The sequence below is a fragment of the Macaca thibetana genome, chromosome 2, assembly GCF_024542745.1.
Source record: "Macaca thibetana thibetana isolate TM-01 chromosome 2, ASM2454274v1, whole genome shotgun sequence".
NCBI classification, from domain to species: Eukaryota; Metazoa; Chordata; class Mammalia; order Primates; family Cercopithecidae; genus Macaca; species Macaca thibetana.
This window is the reverse complement of record NC_065579.1, coordinates 24,230,478-24,256,971: the sequence shown is the minus strand read 5'-3', so window position 1 is coordinate 24,256,971 and position 26,494 is coordinate 24,230,478. Positions and strand designations below refer to the sequence as shown.

At 41.9% G+C, this 26,494-nt stretch overlaps 1 protein-coding gene across 3 annotated transcripts in view; it reads left to right on the top strand.

The window, feature by feature from the left end:
- Nucleotides 1-26,494, top strand: part of UBE2E1 (ubiquitin conjugating enzyme E2 E1) — an 85,016-nt gene that overhangs the window by 57,720 nt on the left and 802 nt on the right. For 2 of the 3 annotated variants that reach the window (XM_050779517.1, XM_050779519.1), the window contains 2 exons: nt 23,450-23,582; nt 25,066-25,213. In XM_050779517.1, the coding sequence (XP_050635474.1) occupies nt 23,450-23,582; nt 25,066-25,213 (281 nt within the window). Of the gene's footprint in view, nt 1-23,449; nt 23,583-25,065 lie in introns of all 3 variants that reach the window. The other variant, XM_050779518.1, reaches the window with a different exon arrangement.

The window sequence follows — 26,494 nt, the reverse complement described above, 5'->3', positions numbered from 1 at the left end:
CACGCCCACATGTGATCCTATTCTTCCGGTATGCCAAGGTGAGAACCCCAGGATACAGAAAGCCCTCTGTCCTTGCCATAAGGCAGGGTCTAATTGAGCTGGTCAACAGAAGCCGCCGATGGACGGCTAAACTAAAAGAACATCCTGTAACACATGCCCATTGGGCTTCAGCTGTAAACATTCGCCCCTAGACACTGCCGTGGGGTCGGAGCCTCACAGCCTGCCTGTCTGTATGCTCCCCTAGAGGGTTGAGCAGCAGGACACTGAAGAAGTGAGCCACACCCCCATTGCACACCCTGCGAGGGGGACAAGGGAACCTTTCCCATTTCACTCCTATAGACAGTGCAAAGCTATTAAAATCTGAATCGCTTAGTAGGCATGTAAGGTCCTGTCTGATCTGGTCTCCTTTAGTCTTTCAGGTTCCATGTTCACCTTCATTTCTGCAGGAGAAACACATCCCTGTACCAAAAGTTCTTCGGTTTGGTCACCCTTTCCCCTGAAAAATACCTGTTAAGCTCTGTAAGCATAACTCAGATACCATTACACTATGAAACCTTCTCAGTTTTCCATAGAATACATTTCTGTGTTCTGTCTGTTCCTTTGAAAAACATTTTTTAGTTTGTATTGTACTATATATGGTACAGTGTGCAGTGAACTATATGTCCCTGGCATATAGTTATCCCTGAACTATATGTGGTGAACCTATAATATTAAGCTAATATGTTATGCTTGATTTCTGGAAACCAAGTAGATGATCATTTGGAAAAATATACCACCATTGTGCATGGCAGAGGAACTTGAATTGGTAAAGAGTTGTGTCACATGGTTATAGGTTGTAAGATACTATCTTTTTCCTTTCCTTCCATCTTATCTTTCTTATTTACTTATCATTTATTTTTTGAGACAAAGTCTTGCTATGTCACCTAGGCTGGCATGCAGTGGTGCCATCACAGCTTACTGCAGCCTCAAACTCCTGGGCTCAGGCATTTCTCCCACCTCAGCCTTCCAAGTAGCTGGGGCTACAGGCATGCACCATCACACTCAGCTAATTTTTTAATTTTTTGTAGAGACAGCATCTCCCTATGTTGCCTAGGATGGTCTTGAACTTGTGACCTCAGACAATCCTCCCACCTTGGCCTCCCAATAGTTTTCATTTTTATTGAAATTATACACGAACATAGTTTAAAGACTTTAATATTTCTTTGCTAAAAAAAAACTATTCCAGCATTTTGCTCTCTAGTGGCAACTACTTGTACCTCGTTGAGCCGATTACTTTGTTTATATCCTGTTTTTAGATATATACTCATTACTTTATATTTCAATTTTTACCAGTAACTATTGATTCATGACAATGGATGATGACAACTTAGTTCTTTCCTCCCCAGTCACACTCTTCCTTTATCCTGGTTTGCTTGGATCAATGTTGATAAAATGTTCACTGTTTATATTATGTAAGCATTATTCACATGTAGCAGACTGGTTATTTTTCCTTCCCTGCTTGACTACTCCCCTCCCCAAGTTAATTATTCTCTCACCTTTTCTCCTCTCCCTTTCTCAACCTTCTGCCCCCTTCCCTACCCACTTCATATATATACTTGTCACAAATTCAACCCCAAATGCCTTCACAATTATCTAAATGTCCTCAAAAGACATTCAGATGCATTGAGTTTTATATAAATTTTATCTTTTTTTTTTTTTTTTTGAGAAGGAATTTCGCTCTCGTTGCCCAGGCTGGAGTGCAGTGGCACGATCTTAACTCACCGCAACCTCCACCTCCTGGGTTCAAGAGATTCTCCTGCCTCAGCCTCCCGAGTAGCTGAGATTACAGGCATGCGCCACCACGCCTGGCTAATTTTGTATTTTTATTTATTTTTTTTATTTTTATTTTTTATTTTTTTTGAGACGGAGTCTCGCGCTGTGTCACCCAGGCTGGAGTGCAGTGGCGCGATCTCGGCTCACTGCAAGCTCCGCCTCCCAGGTTCACGCCATTCTCCTGCCTCAGCCTCCGAGTAGCTGGGACTACAGGCGCCCACCACCACGCCCGGCTAGTTTTTTGTATTTTTAGTAGAGACGGGGTTTCACCATGTTAGCCAGGATGGTCTCGATCTCCTGACCTCGTGATCCACCCGCCTCGGCCTCCCAAAGTGCTGGGATTACAGGCTTGAGCCACCGCGCCCGGCCTAATTTTGTATTTTTAGTAGAGATGGGGTTTCTCCATGTTGGCTAGGCTGGTCTCAAACTCCCAACCTCAGATCATCCACTCACCTAGCCTCCCAAAGTGCTGGGATTACAGGCGTGAACCCCTGCACCCAGCCTGAATTTTATCTTTTTTGAAGAAATCTCTCCCCAGAGCCATCTGACCTGTTCTGGTTTTAACAGGCTACCTGCTAATTCTGTTTATAGCTGTCATACCGGATTCTCTTGTTACTGTCTTTTGGGGAATTCTCTTTACTATTTTACATAGAAGTTTTTTTTTCCTTTATCTTTCTTTTTCTTGTTTATGCCCTTGTTTTGCAGAGTACATCCCTCAGTAACTTCCTGAAAAAGGTTTCTTGGGAGATAATTTTTTAGAGACCTCAAGTATCTGAAAAGATCCCTATTCTTCCCTAGCACTTGACTGAGAGTTTGTCTGGTGTGGAATTTGTATTGGAAATCATTTTGAAGACATTGTTTCAGTGCCAGCTTACTCCCACTATTGCTTTTGAAATCTGAAGCCAGCTGATTTGGGGTTTCTTACACATTACTTCTTTATTTCTCCCTGGAACCTGGATGTGCCATCTTGTATAGGTCAGTTTTCCTCCAATGTACTGTGCTTTTTCAATGTGGAAACTCATGGCCTGGTGAGTTTTAAGATATTTTGGACCTCCTCTCTGTTTACCTTTTCTGGATCACTCTCACTATTCAAATCTTTGGCCTTCCTATGATCCTCTAATTGTTGTATCTTTTCTCTCCTGTTTGCAGCCTGTCTTTCTTCTACTGTCTTGGGAGATTTCAACTTTTATCTTTTATTGAGTTTTTGAAATCTTTTGTTTGCTTGCTTGCTTTTGTTTTTAATTTCCAAAAGCTACTTTTTCTCCTCGGAATGTTATTTTGTTTTGGCTTTATTCTTTTTTCATAAGTGCAATGCATTCGGTCTCCCTGGATGTTAATAAGTTTATTTTGAAATTCTCCCATAATTTCTGTTTTCTATAGTTGGCTATCTTCTAGTTTGTTTTGATTTTTGATTTTTGTGTTAGATAAGAACCGTGTTCCTCAGTTATCTGTTCCTTAGTTAGGAAAGTCTTTCCTCTGAGTTGCTCATATTCCCCAGAAGAGATTGCCTGGAAGGTGAAGGCCGGCCTGTGTTTTGGGAGCTGAGTGGAGAAAGAAAACCGGGGTCTTACTGTCCTGCATGCGTAAGCTCGTTTTCAGTACAGCACCTCTGCCCTCATCCGTGTTAATGACCCCTGGTGCAGAGACCCTCTGTTGTAACTTCTTCTGAAAATAAACTTCAGACTGTCAGGATTTCTCTTTCTTTGTAACAAATGACTGCAAATTTAGCAGCCCAAAACAATACACACATTTAGTATCTCACAGTTACTGTGGGTCAGGAATCCAGGCATACCTTAGCTGAGCCCTCTGCTCAGGGTCTCCCTTGTCTGCAGTCAAGGAGTCAGCTGGCCTGTGTCCTCATCTGTAGCTCTTACAAGGTCACACGGTTGTTTATAAAATTCAGTTCCTTGCAGCTGTAGGACTGAGGCCCAGGCAACTTCTAGAGGCCACTCATAGTTCTCTAGCCCTCTTCTTAGGTAGTTTATATCAGAGGAGCTTGCTTCTTCAAGGCTAGCAGGAGACTCTTCAGTCAGTTAAGACTTAGTCCTTTTTTTGAGATGGGGTCTCACTCTTGTCACTCACCCAGGCCGGAGTGCAGTGGTGCAGTCTTGGCTCACTGCAGCCTCAACTTCCCCAGGCTCAGGTGATCCTCCCACCTTAGCCTCCCAAGTAACTGGTATGACAGGTGCGTGCCACCATGCCCGGCTGTGTTTTGTATTTTTTTAGAGATGAGGTTTCACGGTGTTGCCTATGCTGGTCCCTAACTCCTGGGCTCAAGCAGTCTGCCTGCCTTGGACTTCCAAAGTGCTAGGATTACAGGTGTGAGCCACTGCACTTGGCTGGAATGGGACATGTTTGTTAGTCAGCACCCTTCTCTGTTTGGGGATAATGCTTTGCACTCCTTGGTATTAAATGACTATTCGAATCATTTTAGAAAGCAACTGATACCAACATAAGGTAGCATATGACTCTGCCATCTGTTAACTTACAAGCCAGTTTCGTGCCTGACTAGTGGCCACCAGTATTTGCTTACCAGTCATTCTAGGCTCGTTACATTTAGATGGCTGTGAAATGTCCCTCATCAGCCCTCCATTTGTGGGCCTCTTTAGCTGCTGCTGCAGCATGTAGCTTTTTGAAAGCTATTGTCTACTGCTCAGCTAGAAGGGGGTGTGTAGATAGCAGGACCAAGGATTCGCTTGGGTGAAAGAGTTGGCAGTGAGAAAGCAACCAGACCCTCCCCTCCAAGCCCAGCCCTGTATTTGACATGCAGGGCATAACCTCACTCATTCAGTCTCTTAGCCCTATGCAAATATAAACAGCCTTCCTCTTGTCTCTCCAGGCCAGCTGGGGCCAAGAAAGAAGCCAGTGATTCCCCCAAGTGCAGTAAATAGCTCTCCTCACCTCCTGACCCTGTTATTTCCTGGTAGTTCTGAGTTGTGGATCCTGCAGTGGAGAGGGAGGGAACAAAGAAGTTGCAGAGGCCTCAGCTTCACAGAGCATTGAGCAGTGGGTGATATTGTATCCTCAGGCAGGGGTTGACCTCACATTTCAGTGCAGGTCATTCTAATGACTGCTGGACCTCCCAGTGCCACTGTGAACTAGAATGGAATAGAGTGAAGTGGATCTGAATTCCTGGACTATGCCTGGGACCAACCTAACTTCTGAGCTGGAGAAAGTAGGTCTCATGTTCTATACCTGCTTTTTTTAGCTCTAGGGGGAAAGAAAGAATTGTGAATCTTTCTTGTTCTCTTTGCAGCTTAGGGGCATAACATTTGGACTGTAATTGAACTGATGTTTGTTTCCCCAAAATGTCTTTGGTTTTCATTAAGGTGGGGGATTCTCTGCATTTTTGGAGTTGTCACATTATTATCGAAATCCCTGTCCTCCACACTAAGTACTCAGTGTGGTATGTGTTTATTTTCACCTAATTCATTTCTGCAAATAAAGTGATTTAATTTTTGGTATTAAGAAATTTTAATAACACTTTTTGGCAGATCACAAGATTTTCTTGTTCTTATTTAATCCCAGCTTCCATCCAAATGTGAAAGAGAAATGAAATAATAAGGTAGGAAAAGCAGACCAGTAAATGTGATTAAACAACTTTTGTGTTGAGTCCAAAGACACGTAACTTTATTTTAAGCTTCATGGGTGTAGTAAAAAAAATATCACCATTAGCCAGGACTGACTTCCAGGCTTTCTGACTTTGTACAAACACATCACTTAATCCTGAATCCTTCTCCTCATCTTTTTTTTTTTTTAATATATTTATTTTGTATTATTTTCTTATTGTCTTTTTAATATTTTATTTATTTTATTTTCCTCATCTTTAAAATGGATAAATGTTACCTTTCCTGTTCAAAGATTCTGGGCAAAGATCAAAAGAAGTCAAAGTTTACGGAGGAACTTTGAAAATTATATATTTATCTGCAAGTGTTAGGGTGCTTTTCTGTCTTTGATTTGTGTTGGTTCTTGGAGTGATATTTTAGATGTATAAATAGGAGGTCAGAACAAACCTGTATGTAATAAATTGTGGAGAATTGAGTTCAAACTTTATTTTGCTTATATTTGGATAAATTATCATCAACTTTGTTGAGATGTAATTTACACACAATTAAATTCACCCATTTCAAGTCTTCCATGTGTTTTGACTGTTTAGATAAATTGACAAATAGTTATCTTAGCTAACAGTTGGTATTTCTACATTAAAGAAGGGAGAAAGAGCACCCTCTTTTGGTAGAAGTTTCTCCTGTGTGGGCTCTCTGGTCCCCCTGTCTCATTTGGAAAGCCGATTTGCATCCTGCTGGTGGAGTAAACTTGAGCCCTTTCACTTATACCGGTGCAGGTTTTACTGTAGTCTCTTGGAGACTCAGTATCTCAGTCCCATGTCTGAGAGCATAGGAGAAGGAAGAGGGTAGGAAAGAGCACCTGAATTGAATAGAGGAGGGAGCAGAGAAGGGACAACAGTGAGATAGTGTCCAGTTAGTCTGAGTATTTCCAAATTTTCCAATAAAATGTCAGTGGAAGCTTTTATCATAGGGCCAAAAATCTGTCCTTCAGTGTGACCACAGAGCCACAGGAGACCCGAACCCCTTGTAGTCCCTGATGATTTTCACTGGGCTATGGATGGGAATGGCAGCAGTCATAAATATTTCCTATGAATGAGTGTTCTAGGTATTTTTTACCCAAAGATGTGGCATATCAGTGGGTCACTATTGAAAACATGTTTGGAATGAAGCAGAAATGAGTCAAAAGATCTCCCCTCAGTTCCTAAGCAACTTTGTTGTAAAAATAACTGTGAAAACTGGGCTTCAATGAAACACAGGTTCCAATGGCTGGAGTAAGAATAGTGATAGCCCAGACTCGGTATCCCCCCCACCTCTCCAAGTCCGTAAAGCATTGGCCTTCTAGTCAGAAACGCTGCTTACCCTAGGGTGACCATAGTTACTTTTATTTTTTATTTTTATTTATTTAGTTTTTTGAGATGGAGTCTCCCTCTGTCTCCCAGGCTGGAGTGCAGTGACACAATCTCACTCACTGCAACCCCCGCCTCCCGGGTTCAAGCTATTCTCCTGCCTCAGCCTCCTGAGTACTGGGACTACAGGTGCCCGCTACCACACCCGGCTAATTTTTGTATTTTTATTAGAGACGGGGTTTCACCATATTGGCCAGGCTGGACACAATCTCCTGACCTTGTGATCCTCCTGCCTCAGCCTCCCAAAGTGCTGGGATTACAGCTGTGAGTCACCGCGCCCGGCCACTTTTACTTTCTCTTATTACTTTCTATATTAATAGGCAGATTAGATTCCATCTCTTCTGCCTTTATTTTGTCCTTCAGAATAGAAATTGGGAAGTAAACACAGTGGGGTTTTTTTGTTTTTTGTTTTTTATCTCAATAATTGGAATCTGTTTGAAGGAGAAAATCGCCTGCATCTCATCCTGCAGGTACAACCACTGTTAAGTTTGGGTATATTTATATCTTACAAAAATGTTTGCTTTGCATACTGTTGTGGAACTTGTTTCTTTCAATCCTTCTGGATTTCTTTCCTTGTTCAGTATGTATACCTCATCTTATTTAAGAGCTGCACAGTATACCATCATGTGGTTGTACTCCAGTGAACCTATCTCCTGTCATAAGTTAGCTCATTCCAAATTTTTTTCATCATATATAAGTAAGAGTCTCCAAAATATCCTTATACTCTAGTCAAATGCACATGTCCAGTTATTTCCTTAGGGTAAGTTCCAAGAAGCAGAATTTCTATATCCAAGTGTTTACTGGAAATTTTTGCCATTCTGATAGGTAAAAGTATCAGAGTGTTTAACTTGTATTTCTTTGAGTCTAAGTAAGATTGTGAATCTGTTTATTTGCCATATGCTTATTTTCCACTTTTGAGAACTGCCTGTGTACTTTATCCATTGTTATTATTTAAATTAGTCAAGATATTAACCCTTAGTCATGACCTAAAAATGCCCCCCCACCTTTTTATAAACTTTATGGTATCTTTTTTTTTTTTTTGAAAGGATTTTCAATTTTTATGTAGTCAGATCTGTCGGTCTTTTCCTTTGTGTGTGTGTGTTTTAACTTCAGTGATGTCTCGGTTTTGGTCATTCCCACACTCCCGCCTGCCCCCTCACCCCTGTGTGACTATTGAGATGAGAGTTCAAATACAAGTAGTTTATTTCCAGGTACAAAGAACAAAGGGAAGCTAAGGAAGAAAAGATAGTCAATAAAGGATGTCTCATCTGGGCTCAGTGGCTCATGCCTATAATCCCAGCACTTTGGGAGGCTGAGGCAGGCAGGGATCGCTTGAGCTCAGGAGTTCGAGACCTGCCCAGGCAATATAGTGAGACCCTGTCTCAAAAAAAAAAAAAAAAAAAAGATGTCTTATTAAGCCAGCCCCCACAGGGAAAATTGCCTCTGCGGAAACTGGGAAATTGGGCAGAACACTTGCCTGAGAATGATCCCACCCAAATTATCAGTTATTCGTTGAAGTCTGCTCTTGGGGGGAGTGTTCCAGTTATTTATTGCTACATAACGAAATAATCTAAACAACAACCACCGTTTATTATTATTATAATCTTTCATAGATACAGAGTTTGGGACTGGTTCCTACTGAAGCTTCCTTTTTTTTTTTTTTTTTTTTTGAGACGGAGTCTTGCTCTGTCGCCCAGGCTGGAGTGCAGTGGCACGATCTCGGCTCACTGCAAGCTCCGCCTCCTGGGTTTACACCATTCTCCTGCCTCAGCCTCCCGAGTAGCTGGGACTACAGGCGCCCGCCACCTCGCCCGGCTAGTTTTTTGTATTTTTAGTAGAGACGGGGTTTCACCGTGTTAGCCAGGATGGTCTCGATCTCCTGACCTTGTGATCCGCCCACCTCGGCCTCCCAAAGTGCTGGGATTACAGGCTTGAGCCACCGCGCCCGGCCGCTACTGAAGCTTTCTAATGCAGTTACAGGGGCTAGGACTGGAGTCATCTGAAGGCTTTCTCCCTCACATGTCTAGTCTTCCACCTGGGCTGGGAAGGCTCACATAGCTGAGGGCTGGAACACCTCGGCTTCTTGGCTAATTCTCATTCTTGATGTGGTCTCTCCACATGGTCTCTGCAGTACTAGGCTTCTTATGTGATGTTTAGAGTTTCCAAGGCACATAGAAAGGGAGACAGACAGCTGCAGGATGAGTTGGGGGGCAGAAGGGACCATAGCTCTTTTTTTTAAAAAAAGGAGCCAGTTGTGAAGTCACACTTACATCACTTTAGACCGAAATATCACCAGCCCATATTCAGAGGGAGGGGAATTAGACTCTACCTCTTTGAGCAGTTTCAAACAATCTGTGGACAGTGTTTTAAAACTGCCACAGGGAGTTCATTTACCTGTCCTCCTGCCTACTGCTATGGGCAGAGCAGCCTTAAGCACAGCGGCGCAGATAGATGGGGTAGCTAGAAGTTGACCGTAGCATACCAGAACCCTAAGGGATGTGGTGGTGGGGCACTGACAGCTTCTGCTGGAGTTTTTGTCAGTGAGCTCAGGAGTTCAAGTGGCTTCTCTCATTTCCAAAACTATAAAACTGTTCACTATTTAAAATTCTTAGTTCTTATTTAAAATTATTAGTTTAACTTTTGTTTTTTAATGTCTGGGAGTAAGAATCAAGCACTTATTTTTATGGTTAGCCAGTTGCACCAAAATAATTTAAAAATAATCTGCCCAGTGGTTCTCAAACTCTTTGGTTTCAGGACCCCATTACACTCTTAAAATTTATTTCAGACCCCAGCAGCTTTTGATTATATGGTTAACAGTTAAGGATTTTTACCATATTCAAAATTAAAACAGAATTATTTAAAACATCTATGATTGATTTTAAAATAACAAAAAATATTAATATAAATAACATTTTAAATGAAAACTGTTTTTCAAAATTAAACAGCCTAGTCTGGGCGCAGTGGCTCATGCCTGTAATCCCACCACTTTGGGAGGCCAAGGCAGGCGATCACGAGGTCAGGAGATCGAGACCATCCTGGCTAACACGGTGACACCCGGTCTCTACTAAAAATGCAAAAATTAGCCAGGTGTGGTGGCGCATGCCTGTAGTCCCAGCTACTCAGGAGGCTGAGGCAGGAGAATCGCTTGAACCCGGGAGGCGGAGGTTGCAGTGAACCGAGATCACACCACTGCACTCCAGCCTGGGCAACAGAGCGAGACTCTATCTCAAAAAACAAACAAACAAACAAAAATTAACTAGAAGAGTGGTATTAGTTCACATATTTGCAAATAACTTTAATGTCTGACTTATTAGCAGACAGGTAGATTTTCATATCTGCTTCTGCATTCAGTCTGTGGCCCTCTCACACCTGGTGTAGATTCAAGAAAATCTCACAGTACAAATGTGAGAAAATGGGAGTACAAACGGTAAGTCATGTTTTAGATTTATGAAAATAGTTTTGACTTCATGGGGCTTCCTTGAAAGGGTCTTGGGAGAACTGCCTAATTTTTCCCTGATGGTGTAAATGCTACCTTCAGCTGAAGGCATTTTTATCCTCCAAATTCACATGAGCTCTGTACTGAGGGAAGGTACAGGGAGCTGGACCTAGGATGAGAAACCCATAGTCCTGGGAGGGTGCAGGTGGAGGCTGAAGCAGCAGCAAAATTGTCAGAATTAGGCAGTCGTGCGGTGGCTCATGCCTGTAATCCCAACACTTTGGGGAGGGCTGAGGTGGGCAGATCATGAGGTCAGGAGTTCGAGACCAGCCTGACCAACATGGTGACACCCCATCTCTACTAAAAATACAAAAATTAGCCAGGCATGGTGGCGTGCGCCTGTAATCCCAGCTTCTCGGGAGGCTGAGGCAGGAGAATCACTTGAACCCGGGAGGCGGAGGTTTGCAGTGAGCTGACATGGCGCCACTGCACTCCAGCCTGGGCAACAGAGCGAGACTCTGTCTCAAAAAAAAAAAAAAGAGGCAGGAGAGTTTCAGGCTGATTGACCAGTGCAGGGAGGTGTTCTGATTCCTTCCTAAATAGGGTAACCATATAATATGCAAGTTAGAACACTTTTGAAAGCAAAAGTGGGCAATAAAAAACTGAAAATGATTATTACCAGATGAAGACTTTGCCAAACAATAAAATAATCATAGATTCACATCACACAGTGACCAGAAAATCACTGTGCAAGACAGTTCACACAACTCTGCTTTGTAGCAAGTTATTGAAGTCTGTTTCTTGAACGTTATACCTGTGTCACTTCCCATGCTTCCCACTGACCTGGCAGCCCCCTGACTGCCCTACCTGGAGTTTGATATTGGCAGCAGTTGCAGTGTGGAAGCTGCAGAGGAGCTGAGTGTGAGTGGAATGGGAAACCTTTAGCTAAAATTAATTTCATTATCCAAGATGTGTGCCAGAATCTTTTCTTAGAATTGAGTAAAACCTGATAAGCTCCTCTAAGAGAATCTTGGTATCCTTTTAAAAAAAACTTTCTTTGTGACATTGTTGCTTTTGGGGATCAGCACTAAATGTGTGGAGGGTAGAGGTTTAGTTAACAATACGTTCTCCCCTCAAAAAGTCTGAACAAGATGCTCTGCTTTTCCCCCAGCTGACTCTCACTTACCCATAACATAGTTAATCATCCCAATAGAAGAGTCGGTCGTGCCCTGTGAACCAAAGAACCAGGAGTAACAACCCGTTGGTACTGACTCATTTAAATGGCAGTTTTCTATATGGTAGCATAAGCATTGCAACTGAAGAATCTGGACTCGACCATCAGGCAGATACCAGATACCAAGCTCTGGATTCTTTAGTGGGAGTAGAGGAGTAGTCACCACACCGCCCTGGATTCTGTCCTGACTCATTTTTTCTAACTTCTTGGGGGAAAGGGCAGATGAGCATTGTTCCAAGTCAGGTTTGTGTAATTCCTGCAGAAAAGACCTATTGTCGGATCCACCTTTATCCTGACTTACCTACATGTTTAATCTTACAGAGGAAAATGTCTTTCATGACACAAGGGATACTGATCTTACTTTAATTATAATCACTGCTGTACCCCCAGCCCCTGCTGCTTTCAGGTGCTTGGCATTGAACTAGTTTTGTCATTTTACTTGCTTGCTACCTACCCCCACTACTATCCTGACAGGCCAGAAGGGAAAGTGCAGTTCCTTAGCTCACTGTACTAATAACTCCTCATCCAGCCATCCCTAGTTAAGACTGACCCCCCAATGTCCACATTTTTTTAGGTCTGCTCTTCTTTTGTCATCCCTACCGGAGTATCTTAACCCTTTACTTACAGGTTACTTGGAAGTAGTTTTCTTTTAAAACTAGTGTCCTTACTCTATGTGCATCTAATTTTTTTTCAATATTGGAATGTAAATTTCCAGATGTGCTAGACTGTCACTAGAGCAGCAACATGTACAGTAAAACCTATGACTGAATGACTGACTGGGAAAGATTGAGCTTTTGTGATGTTTTACTTATTTTACCTCATTTGGAAACACTGTTGTGTAATCCCAAACAGTAGTACATATTTGATCATCTAATTAAATATTGGTAACTGTCAGTGTGCCAAGCCCTGTAGTGTGTGGGAAATTACTACTCTCTAGAGACTTAAATTCTGATGTACAAAAGATTGTATCCAAATGACGGTAGCATTCTGTGTAAATACCCAGACAAATCTGTTCTCTTCCTGGTTTGGAACAGATTTTAAAAATGAACTCTATAGCTTCCATAGGCCACAAATCATCCTTGTGCGCCACAAAAAGTTACGTCAAAACTTCCTTTGAAAGTTTACCTACTTTATGCTGGAGGAAGACAGTAGGCACCTTTTCCTCAGTGTTGGTGTCATAAGATTTTTGGAGGGCTTTGTTAGAACTAGGCCATTAAATGGCCACACTGTTTCAGATCTTAAGTGCCTGGGATAGTCTCCTTCTCATAGTTAGGAAGATACACCCCCTATTTAGCCCCACCGTGCCCCAGTATAACTTCCTAGATATAGTGGATACCACTAATGTGAATTCTTTTTTTTTTAATTTTTTTTTTTTTGAGATGGAGTCTCACTCTGTCGCCCAGGCCGGAGTGCAGTGGTATGATCTCATCTCACTGCAACCTCCGCCTCCTGGGTTCGAGCGATTCTCCTGCCTCAGCCTTCCGAGTAGCTGGGATTACAGGTGCCCGCCACCACGCCCGGCTAATTTTTGTATTTTTAGTAGAGATGGGGTTTCACTATGTTGGCCAGGATGGTCTCGATCTCTTGACCTCGTGATCTGCCCGCCTTGGCCTCCCAAAGTGCTGGGATTACAGGCGTGAGCCACTGTGCCCAGCCAAATTTGTGTATTCTTGTGTGTGGGTACTAGTTTTTTTCTGGGGAGCCCTTTAGGTTGGCTCTAGGTCTGCAAGTTCTTTCTAAGGGCTAGTTACCTGAATGGTACACTCCTCACAGTACCAGAGCCTCTTCCTTTCCTCTTCCCTTCACCTTATGTGAGGAGGCCTTCTAACTTTGTTGTTGGGACTATGGCAGTGGTTGTCCTGCTTTTTAATAGCACTTACAAAATCGTGTCACTACCCTGTTACCCTTAGTAAGGTTTTCTCATTTTTCAAGTTCCTTCTGCCACTCACTTCTAGGTTACAAATGGTTAGTTTTATGAAGGGATGCTGAGGGTAAGATTGTACCAAGTAGATCTCATGGAGAAGGCAGCTTTCACCCCGTATCTCTGGTAGATTGCTACCTTCATAGCTTATCTTCTTCTGTATGAATTTCTTAGCAATAGAAGATTAAATTGGGAATGGATTTTTAGTAGTGTGTTTGTCATAGGGAATATAGACGTAATTGGATGTTTTTTCATATAAGCATTTTGTAAATTCAGTTTTGGGTTTTTGGTTTTGTTTTTTGTCCTAATAGAGCTAGGCATTACCAGGGTTGATGCATATTTGTTACTGCAAAGAGTTGTAGACAAGGGAGGAGGGAGCTAAATAATATCAGTGGTCGTTTAAATCTAGAAAATCCGAACTGTGGCTCACTACTGTAATGTCGGTGCTTTCAGAGGCCAAGCAGAAGCATTGCTTGAGCCCAGGAGTGCAAGACCAGTCTGGGTAACCTAGCAAGACCCTGTCTCTACAAAAAATTTAAAAATTAGCCAGGTGTGGTGATGCACGCCTGTAGTCCCAGCAACTCAGGAGGCTGAGATGGAAGGATTACCTGAGCCAGCTGTGATTGAGCCACTGCACTCCAGCTTGGGCAACAGCTGAAAAAAAAAAAAAAGAAACAGTTGGTATTCGTTGCTCTTAATAATCCTCTATATCTGGCTTCTCAAACTTTAATGTGCATAAGAATCATGTGTGCACATGCACATCGATTGGGTCTGAGGTAGAGTCTGATGTCTGCATTTCTAACAAACTCCCAGGGCATATCGGATGCCGATGTTGCTTGTCCAGAGGCAGCACTCTGAGTATCAGTCTATAGAACATTCAGGGTATATGCAAATCTAACTTTTAGTAATAATAACAACCATGTATATTGATCTTTTTTTGGCGTACCAGGCACAGGAAAAATAAAATAAGTCTGGGTATTGGAGTCTAACAACTGGGATTCAGATTGATCTCTTCCCTTTACTAGCTTAACCTTGAACAAATTTTCTCTAAGGCAGGGTTTCTCAACCTTGGCACTATTGACATTTTAGGCTGAGATCATTCTTTGTGGGGGCTGTCTGGTGCATTGTAGGATGTTTAGCAGCATCCCTCGTCTCTACCCACCAGATGCCATTAGCACCCTCCCTCCCATTTGTGACATTCAGAATGACTGCAAGCATTGCCAAATGTCAGGGGGTAGGGTAGGAGGCAAAATTACTTCCAGTCGAGAACCACTGCTCTAAGGCTACTGTTGAAATATGGGTGTTTGGAGGGGTTTGTGATATGAATGATGTACTTTATATAAGTGACATAGAAGCTTATCATGAAGCTTCCACAGACAAAAGGAGAATAGGCGTGCAGTAGCTAATAAGCAGTCTGTGCCACGTCTGGCTTTCTGAGGAGGATGATAAAGCTTACTCCAAGTGCCAGTTCTTTATTTTTACGAAACATTAGTCATTGTACTATGAGATAATATCAGGAATTACTTGAGATTTTTAAATAGGTAGAACTGAGTTTCTAATTCAGTTGATCCCAAGCCTCTGCCCTTTTTTGAAATATGCTGGCGCTGTTGCTACCCTGCCCCTGCCCCTTTCTTCATTCTTACTTCCTGCTGCTGTCCGCAAGTCTCTTTTTTCCCCCCTACTCTTTAAAGTTTCATCTCACTAACTTCAGGTCAAATGTCACAACTGTGTTCTGGTCAATTTCCTGTCCTTGCTTGGCTTCTCCAAATGCTAGTACCAAAAGATTTATGGGATAGGGAGAAGAGACCACTTTAAGAAGCACTGCATTTACTCATCTTCCACAAGGCAACAGAGTTGGGCATCTGATTTTTCAACAAAACAAGGCTTCAGTAGCACCCAGGAGGGCAGACAGGCAAACCAGGCTGTAGACACTCTGCATTTGTCAAAATCAGACCAAAGAAAATCTACCCCCCGCAGATTAAAAGGTAGCGATAGTCACCATTTCTTTACTGTTGCCACAACATTTTTCTTCTTTTAATTATTATTATGTAGTTGTCTCAAGTCCTTCCTTTAGTCCAGGGTTCCCCAGCGTCTGGGCCACAGATACCGTACTGGTCCCTGGCCCATTAGGAACCATACGCATAACAGATGAGCAGTGGGTGGGCAGGCCAGCCAGCTGATCAAAGCTCCCTCTGTATTTACAGCCACTGCCCATTGCTTACATTACAGCCTGAGCTCCGCCTCCTGTCAGATCGGATCAGCAGCGGCATTAGATTCTCATAGGAGCACAAACCCTATTGTGAACTGCTCATGTGAGGGATCTAGGCTGCGTGCTCCTTATGAGAATCTAATGCCTGATGATCTGTCACTGTCTCCCATCACCCCCACATGGGACTGTCTAGTTGCAGGAAAACAAGCTCAGGGGCTCCCCACTGATTCTACATTATGTGGTGAGTTGTATAATTATTTCATTCTATATCACAATGTAATAGCAACAGAAAGAGAGTGCACAATAAATGCAATGCACTTGAATCATCCCAAACCGTCCCAGCCCCCACCCCCCATCTGTGGAAAAATTGTCTTCCACAAAAGCAGCCCCTGGTGCCAGAAAAGTTGTGGACTGCTGCTTTAGTCCATCTCCTATGATTGCACAGGTAGGCTGCAAATGCCAAGGACTTGATGATCTCAGTTCACTCCTTGCCAACAATGAATCAATTCCTGAGAGAATGAGTTCCTGAAGTCTTGGTGTTAGCAACTGTAAGTACAGGGACTGCTTGATTTTCTACATCTTAGTGATTTTATGAAGTTTTAGTTTCTTCCATCCTTCCACATCTGCAGAGTCCACAACAAATACAGTGCCATCTGTGCATCTGGCATATAACTCCCACAGTGGCCTTAGTTTCTCCTGAACACCTACATCCCAGAAGTGAAAAGGGACTGTTTTAGAATTTCCCAAGGTTACCTTAATTTTCTCAGTGTGAAATCTTTTGGTAGGTACAGTATTTACAAATTCATCAGCTGCCGCCTGTATGAGACAGTTGTCTTTCTAGCACAGTACCAACCCAGAATAACAGTGTGGAAGGACTGAAATGAAGGCCGACTGGACAGGATAGAAGTCTGGTCTGATAGTCCTTTTCCCAATTTCCCACTGCAAGTAAGTGTCCCAAATTGAAATGCTTTCTTCTTGCTTTAGAACTTCTCTTCATAGGTGATCCAGCTATAAGACTAATCATCCTTCCCTTCTCTTCACTCAGCATCTCCCCTAGCATCTGGGGAGGTGCGCTGATACCTGTCTGTGGGCACCAGGGAGGCCTGGGCAGCGGCGGAGGACAGGGCACCAGGTGGGCGCTGTGTGCCTGGCTGCTCTAACAGTGCTCGCCCAGCAGCCCGCAATTCTGTTTCTAGCATGCTTATCTTCCCATCTTCCCAGCCTCTCATCCTCTCACTTGTTTCTAGGGCATGACTGCAGATAACTAAGTCTTCTGATTATGCCTAGAATAATATCCGAATTATGGTTTATGTGTTTGTAGGCAAGGGTCCTCTCTCCCAGTAAAAAATGTCAAAATTCATTTGATAGAAAGATACCTTTAAAAAATTGATTCTGGCCAGGCACTGTGGCTCACGCCTGTGAATCTCAGCACTTTGGGAGGCCCAGGTGGGAGGATCACTTGAGCCCAAGAATTTGAGAACAGCCTGTGCAACCTGGTGAGAGCCTCTCTCTACAAAAAATTTAAAAATTAGGCTGGGTGCGGTGGCTCACACCTGTAATCCCAGCACTTTGGGACGCTGAGGTGGGCAGATCACCTGAAGTCAGGATTTCGAGACCAGCCTGGCCAACATGGTGAAACCCCATCTCTACTAAAAATACAAAAATTAGCCTGGTGTGGTGGCGGATGCTTGTAATCCCAGCTACTCAGGAGGCTGAGGCAGGAGAATTGCTTGAACCTGGGAGGCAGAGGTTGCAGTGAGCCAAGATGGCACCACTGCACTCCAGCCTGGGTGACACGAGTGAAACTCCATCTTAAAAATAATAATAAATTTTTTAAAAAATTAGCTGGGCATGGTGGCATGTGCCTTTAGTCCCAGCTACCAGGGAGGCTGAGGTGGGAGGATCACTTGAGCCCAGGAAGTCAAGGCTACTGTGAGCCTAGATCACACACAGTGCTCCAGCCTGGGTGACACAGTGAGACTGTGACTCAAAAAATATTCTAAATTTCACTTTGCTTCAGGTTATTCTTTAAAAGAAATCAGTAATGTCATTTGAAAATTGAAATGCAGATTTGGTTTCTGACCATTGAAATGGAAGAACAGCAGAGTAATCTGTAGTAAGTCTGTACTGAGAATGGGAATGGGGAAAGACTCACAAAAACATGATTTTAAAACAAAAAGGAAACATGAATGTTACTTCATGGAGTTATCCTGGAAGGTTTTAAGTCAATCCAGGGAACACAACAGATTCTAATAAGACTGTGCTAATGACAGGCTTTGACAGTTGGTTAATACCTCCAGTGATTTGTAGTACATTTTATACTGTGCAAATACTGTTTAAGACTGTATATGTGTAAAGCAAAAGTTACTACCAGTTGATAGTTTTTTACTTTGTGTACTTATCAATATAATATTGAGGCATAAGATACATAGCCACGCTGTCCAGTGGTCATTAGAGAGAAAATGTCTCCAGGATTGTAGGAAAAGCTGTCAGAAGTGAGTCCTTGTTAATTGTGTTTATTCAATGGAGAGTTTCCTATCAGTTAACAGACACAGCTTCCTGTATGACGGAAGTGTTGTGGCTCATGGCCATCCCTGCTCCTAATGTTTACATACCTGTATGAAGTCAGAGGCCTTTATAGAAAGAAGAAAATATGGTGTTAAAGTAGAAATGACTCCTTTTTCTTAAAATCTGTATCAGAGTAATATTTATTTTGGTTACAAGAAAAAACTATGTTATCTTTTTTCTTTTTGCCTTGTATGTATTCCACTTACATTTTGAAAAGTGTTTTTAGTTACAAATAAACTTTAAACCTCTGTGTAGGAACATGTGAAAAGTATAGGCATAGTCTCTTCACTTTCTCAGTTACATCCTCTCATGCAAAGGTTCTGATCACAGTTAAATTTCAATGTCTTCAAACAGGGATAAGTGGGTTTTTTAAAGGAGGCAAAGTCTTATAGTTATTTCTATAACCCCACTGATAGTTTGGTTGGCTGGTTTTAAAAAATCTTATTACACAAAACTGAGATGACCCAGTTTCGAGAATCTCAGTTAAAATAAGTGCCCAGGTGAAGACAGACGGGTAGACTTCATGCAAAATTAGGAAATGTACTTTTCCGCTCCTATCTATCTTTAATACCTTAATTTCAACCCCTCTTTTCCCAATTCAGGATTTTCCCTACTCTCTAATCATTTGGATTAATAATTTAAATTACATACCATTCTAAGGTACACTTGAACCAGTGTTTAAAATTAAACTTGTATTTCTTGTTATGGAACCAAAAGCATCTTCTGGAGGAGACAGGAGATTAGTAAAGGGTGTACTTAGGTGACCTGAGGGCAAACCTGCTCAGTCATTTTATTGAGAAATAGGTGGGATGCTTGAACAGCCTCAAGTAAAGCTTCTCTTATTCCCTGTTCTCCTGACACTGGCCTTCTGAGAGTTGTTAACATTGTCCTCTACCCCTGGGGATGGGACTGCCTGCCCACTTTGTAGGCCAGCAGATCCTAACTTTCCCAATGAGAACTTAGTAAAAAACTAAAATTGTAGGCCCTCATATCAGAATTTTTCTGTTTTATTCTCTGATAAAGTACACATGACAAAAAGCTACCTGAATTCATCCAATAGCAGCTTTAAGTGACTATCTAAAGCTTGATATTCAGGGCCGAGCATGGTGGCTCACACCTGTAATCCCAGCACTTGTGGGAGGCTGAGGCGGGTGGGATCACAAGGTCAGGAGTTTGAGACCAGTCTAGCCAATATGGTGAAACTCCAGCTCTACTAAAATTACAGAAATTAACTGGGCATGGTGGCACACGCCTGTAGTCCCAGCTTGGGAGACTGAGGCAGGAGAATCGCTTGAACCCGCGAGGCGGAGGTTGCAGTGAGCCAAGATCACACCACTATACTCCAACCTGGGTGACACAGCAAGACTCCATCTCAGAAAAAAAAAAAGTTTGATATTCAGTAACAATGCTTGGTCTTTTCCAGTGGATTCTCAGACCATTCACAGTAATTCCTGAGGGCCCACAGGTTAGGGATCCCTCACTATTGAGTTTTCTTCAGGGTCAACTACATTTGATATTATTTCACTTAGCATTTAATTATTTTTCATATTGCACCTTTATTCTCCAGTTTTGAAGTTTAACACAAGTGTAATACGTTTTTTGTCGTTATGTAATTGTTGTGTACTTGACTCCTTAACTTTTCTCTGTTTTCTCTACTTTTTTCTGAACTTTCAAAAAAAAATTAACACCTAAACTGCAAGCAGATTAGAGAGACATAACAATCTTAATTGGATTTCTGGTCATATCACAGGTGATAAGCCGTCACAGGTGACAGACTGTGAAATGTTACAGCTTATGCTCCTGACTGGTTGTCCACTCGTAACCTGTAGCAGCGGCTCCCAAATGCAGACTCCCTGCTTCAAGGCCGTGGTTGTGGGTGGGGCACTGAAATATATAGATTCTTCGGTCCCCCTCTAGATATTCTAGACTCACTGGGCCTGGGGTGGGGTCTAGAAACCTTGGGTGGGGCATGCCTGTAATCCACTTTGGGAGGCCGAGGCGGGCGGATCACGAGGTCAGGAGATCGAGACCATCCTGGCTAACACGGTGAAACCCCCTCTACTAAAAATGCTCTAGGCGGCGGGCGCCTGTCTACTCGGGAGGCTGAGGCAGGAGAATGGCGTCCGGGAGGCGGGCTTGCAGTGAGCCGAGATCGCGCCATTGCACTCCAGCCTGGGTGACTAAGCGAGACTCTGTCTCAAAAAAAAATAAATAAATAAATAGAAACCTTGAAAGTTCCATCGGTTATTTTGATGCACAGTGAAATTTGGGAACCACCAAGTTTCTGTACAACCCATATGTCTGCATGTAGTGACATAGTGGTAAACCTTTATCTTTTTTGTGCACTGAAGGACCAGCAACATTGGGCCTATGCCAGCATGTCACCTCTAGGGTTAGACTGCCCTCACGTTCGTTTTTTCTAGGTTAGTTTCTTAGCACTACCAACTTGAACATGAACGGTGTGACTCCTGAGCTCTAGTGTCTTTTTAGGAGGCAGCTTGGAATATTGTCAGTACTGGATTTTAGAGAGCCTGGCTTCTCTGAGTGAACTCTTGGCCTTGGTTCCTCATCTGTAAAAAGATTTTAGAGTAGCCTTTTGCCTTTAAGTGTTTACCATAAACTAGATAAAAAAGCATTCCTCTTTATTTGCAACCCCTATATTAGTGTTATTTCCATACATAGTCCACTTTTCATTAACTGCACTCCAGGTGTCATAGCTGTATCAGCCAGCGTCTCTAGACTTTCTTCCTTCAGTTTGCTGTAACAAAGTACCATAAATTGGATGGCTTATAAACAACAGAAGTTTATGTCTCACAGTTCTGGAGGCTAGAAATATGAGATCAAGGTACTGGCAGCTTCAGGTCTGGTGAGGATGCATTTCTTGGTTTCCAGACAACTGTCTTCTTGCTGTATCCTCATATGGTAGAGAAAAGAGCTTTTGAGGTTCTCTTTAAGGACACTAATCCTTTTCATGAGGATTTCTACCCCCAACCCAATACCTTCAAAGACTCCACCTCCTAATACCATCACATTGAGGGTTAGGATTTCAACATAAACATTTTGAGGGGATGCAAACATGTAGGCAGGTAGGCAAACGTATGATGACCAAGAACCGGTTCTAACCTCAGGAAATGAAGCAGTAACAGTAGTATCATTTCACTGGAGAAGTTACTGCCTGTTTCTAGAGGGAGAGCGCTGATTACGAGCTCTCCCTACATTCCTCCACCTTGGGAAAATTGCCATCAGATATCATGTAAAAGTATGAAGTCATCTTTTTTAAACACAGAGTATGACTTCATGGTGTAGACAATGTTAAAAAATCTCTGGCCGGGTGCAGTGGCTCATGCCTGTAATCGCAGTACTTTGGGAGGCCGAGGCCGGTGGATCACCTGAGATAGGGAGTTCAAGACCAGCCTGACAAACATGGTGAAACCCTGTGTCTACCAAAACACAAAATTAGCCAGGCATAATGGCGCATGCCTGTAATCCCAGTTACTCAGGAGGCTGAGGCAGGAGACTCGCTTGAACCCGGGAGGCGGAGGTTGCAGTGAGCCGAGATCGTGCCATTGCACTCTAGCCTGGGCAACAAGAACAAAACTCCGCCTTTAAAAAAAAAAAAAGAAAGAAAATCTCTCTCTGTATCTAATCTAAAACAAATTTTTTGGTGGCTTACACTTATAATCCCAGCACTCTGGGAGGCTGAGGTAGGAGGATTGCTTGAGCCTAGGAGTTCAAGACCAGCCTGGGCAACATAGTGAGACCTCAGTCTATACAAATGAAACAGAAAACATTAGCCAGGTGTGGTGCTGTATGCCTGTAGTCCCAGCTACTCAGGTGGCTAAGGTGGGAGGATCACTGGAGCCTAGAAGTCAAGGCTTCAGTGACCCGAGATCGTGCCACTCACTGCATTCCAGGCTGGGTAGTGGATCAAGACCATTTCAAAAATAAAAAGTAAAGCAAGTTTTTAATAGTTTTTGGTAATACCCATCACAAAGAGATATTAAAGGATTAATAATGGTGATCTCACTGCTGTTTAATGAGAGAATACTCGTGGGGGTGTGTTGCTCTATAGTTTCCTTCTTTCTCTCACTTAATTCTGAAAACATTCCTGTGAGGTAGACAGTGTCCGAGCTCTTTCTGCCTCTTGGCCAGTCTGGGCCCTGTTCTTCCCATTACCCGCTATTCGGTTGCCCATACTTTCTCCCACCTTTTTTGCCATGTCATGTTTTCTTCCTCAGCTTGTATTCTCCTCTGCTTTTCCTTTGTAATAGCTCATTCCCCTAACCTGTTGCATCTCTCACACCAAATTTCAGACCAAGAGAAAAACGTGATGGGTTTGGGGCAAGTACAGGCCCATGGGTAGGCTTTTTATTCCCTCCCTCTTCATCTCTTCTTTCTCTTAAATGGAGGCATCAGACTTTGTAACCAGTTAGCAGAGGGCATCTTGAAGGAGTTGGTCTTGTTCAGTATGAAAACTCCTGACATTTAACCCTCTGCCTAGTACATGGGCATTCAGTAAATGAGTGAATAAATCCAATTCACATCGTATATTTAGTTAAAAGAGTAGTTTTGCTGGGCACAGTGGCACTCCAGAAGCCAACACAATGCTTTAGAATGGTGGCCAAATTATGGTGTACCATGTAACAGTGATTTATAGTAACAGCTAACGGGGTTGGAGGAATGTCTTTAAGTATTAAATTTAGAGAACCCAATTATGGAATACATATTGAAATGAAAATTGAATAACCTGTAACTGGATACTTACCATTCTTCTCCCTCTCCCACCTAACATGGTTTATAATGTAAAAAGTATGGCCATCTATTAGATTCTTTTTAAGGTGAGATTATAGAGATACAAGAGCAAGGAAGAACCAGTTAGTGGGTCAGAAAATGAAACTTCTGTGCTTAAGATGGTCATAAATGATGTAGCTCTGAGCAGAAACTGCTGTCATTTGTCACTAATTTAGCTTCTCGGTGCTGAGATGTGTTTCTCATTTAAATATTGTTTACACTTTCCTACGTGTCAAGGAGAGGTTTGAGAATTGAGGCAAGTTTCTTGCTTCTTCGTAGCTAGGTAGGCTTAGAATGGTTTTAACATTCTTTTATCATCCACTTTACTTACTTGACCAATGGCTATGGGTTTGTGGCAGTTCTGCATCCATTTCTGTACTTGTTTTGTAAAGAGAATCCACACAGTAAACAAGAGAGGAGAGAGGTAATCTTTCCATCCTTTTTAGTACACTGTAAAAATTGGGATAGTGCCACCATCTGCTTATTTGTTGATGTATTATTCACAGTGCTGGTCCCAAAGGTGATAACATCTATGAATGGAGATCAACCATTCTAGGGCCTCCAGGATCCGTGTATGAGGGTGGTGTATTCTTTCTCGATATCACTTTTACACCAGAATATCCCTTCAAGCCTCCAAAGGTAAGAAATCTCCCTGTATGCTCAAATTTACTAATTCCCACAAGAGAGCAACTGTTGAGGTTTTTCTAAATTTAATTTTTAATCACAAAACCTAGATTTATCTTATGTCCTAATAGATCTGAGTATTTTAACATATACAAAACACTTATTTAGGTTGATTTTGCCTTATCTGGCAGAGACCATTCTAGGTGTAAGTGCTTTGTTTTGATGGTGCGTAAAATTACGCTATTTATAGTAATATTGTCATCAACCTAGAATTAATCCCCCGTTTTCCAGCCCATAGAGAAGGGTTTTAAACAGTTAAAAATGGTGTCAAGCCAGGTGCAGTGATGTGCACCTGTAGTCCGGCTACTTGGGAGGACTGTTTGAGCTCAAGAGTTTGAGTCCAGTCTGGGCAACAAAGCGAGACCCCAAAAAAAGGAGGCAGGACAGGTCAGGAGGTCAAACAACTAGAGAATCAGAATCTCTTACCAAAGTTTTGGATTCTGTTCTGCTCCCTGTCATGTTTTGGTCTTGCTCAATTCCTTACCTCCAGGCCTCAGTTTTCTTTCTAGGAGAGGTGGGGATTGCCCAAGTCACCCAGCTCTTGTACTCAATCTGTGATTCTCATTCAGTCAGAAATAAAACGCAGTCTTTGGGGATTAGGTAGACTGCCAGATAAAAGTACAGTTGCAGCAACAATAAGTAATTGAAAGTCACTTTTTTAAAAAACTGGTAAAATTACAGGTAATTTTTACTTTGTGTTTTGGTATATTTCACAAATAAAAATTAAGAGACCCAAATAACACCTGCTCATGTGGCTTGTGTTCTGCTGTGGTCCTTGCCCATTACTGGCTCTGCATCCATGGACACTCGATTACATAGTTAGTAAATTCTGTGATTTAGGTAGACAGGATGTCTGTGGGACCTGATGTAAAGGTCAGAAAAAAGCAGAAGTAGACTTCTCTTCAAATTTTGTTCAGCTTTTTGGGTGTAGTCATTGTTTGCTAAGTATGTTGTTTAATTATCTTTAGGTACCTATTATGTTGCACTTCAGTTTTTAAGAGAGACTTACGATTTTAAATATTTTAAAGCTTTTAAGTATTTTAAAACTTACTTTGAGGCAGTGTAGTACTACCAGCTAGCACAAGAGGTCAGCAAACAATTAGCTATTCAGACTTGGAAATGTTAATATTTAAAAGATTTAAAATTGCTAAAGATAAAATTAGGAAGTACTGAACTTACCATCAGGGGACGTAACATTTTAAATGAAATTGACACAGTCCCTGAGATGGTCAGTGAACACTTTCTAATCAAATTTATTAAACAAGTCTATCTTCTTGACAGCTTTAATTAAAACTGCTTTTATTCACCTTTTTAAAAACTACCTATCTGGGAGTTTTTTTTTTTTTCTTTCTTTCTAATTAGGGTCATTCAGTTGAGTATTTAGTAAAAAGTTTGTTTGCTTTTTAACTATTGTTTGACACTTCCTTGTTTTCCTTAGGTTACATTTCGGACAAGAATCTATCATTGTAATATTAACAGTCAAGGTGTTATTTGCTTGGACATATTGAAAGATAATTGGAGTCCAGCACTAACCATTTCTAAAGTCCTCCTTTCTATCTGCTCACTTCTTACAGACTGTAATCCTGGTAAGGTTAATAATTCTTTACCTTGTTTTATTCTTCCTCACCTGAAAAGTACTTGTTTCCAAAAGCTTTCAAAGGACAAAACTAATTTTTCTGCAAAACTTTATGAATATAAAAACTAATCTGCTTTTCAAAGAAAGTTTTAATCAAGAAGTTCAGTCTACTAGTTGAGACATACAACTTCATTAATCAGTATATTCTAGCAACAAGGTATTTTAAACTGAAGACGAAGTTTGCCTTGGGCTTTTACAGTTTCAGTTATTCTTCCCTCTATTTTTTTTTTCCTGTTGCTTAATTTCCCATATAGTTCTTATAAAACAAATCATACACTTCTAAATGCCAAGTCATCTGCCTGGCAAGCCTCACCTTGCCTGTGGGGTTCAGTGGGCATGTGCCCATAGCTGGTCACTGAGATGGCACTCAGTTTTGAAAATGGTATTTGTTAAATACTTAGTGACTATTGAATTGTGACTTTTTTGGGACTTCATTTCATTTAAAAAATATTTTTCTGTAGTCCCAGCTACTAGGGTGGCTGAGGTGGCAGGATTGTTTGAACCCAGAAGGTCAAGGCTGCAGTGAGCCATGAGCATGCCGCTCACTGCACAGAACTCCAGCCTGGGTGGCAAAGTGAGACCCTGTCTCAAAAAAAAAAAAAAAAAAAAATGTGTGTATATATATATAAATATATATATGTGTGTCTATACACACATATATTATTTATTTTATTTTCTAGGTAAACCAAATATAAATTTAGTTATTAAAGATCCTAAGATTCAGAGAAATACTATACTTAATTGGAGGTCCAGGTTTTGCCTGGCAACCTGGCACTTTAACCAGTGTAAAGGTAAATAGTGTTGCATTGCAACAGCCCCGAAGACTTCACAGTATTCACAATGCCATAACTGGTGACACTGAGCTAAGCGTCACATCAACACAGTTGGATGTTCATTGTAGTCTGGAGCCTTGACCGTTCCAGTCTCCACTGAACTCAGCCTAACACATAAGAGTAAAGAAACTCCAATCGGGTGTTGTTTATTGGGAGAAAAATGGAATGAACTAAGATACAGACAGACCAGTAAACTAAAGCCTGAGCATTCCCTCTTCCTCCCATGTTACGATTTTTAAATTTTTGATGGAAAAATATCCGGCATAGTGGAGTGGTGTTTCGAAGATGGGTTTGATCACACATACTTGGTTGTACATGTCTGCCCAAGCTGTCACTAATGTATTTGCTAAAGTTTAAAATGTTCTTTTCCTTTCTCCAAAGTAATCTACATTCTTTTC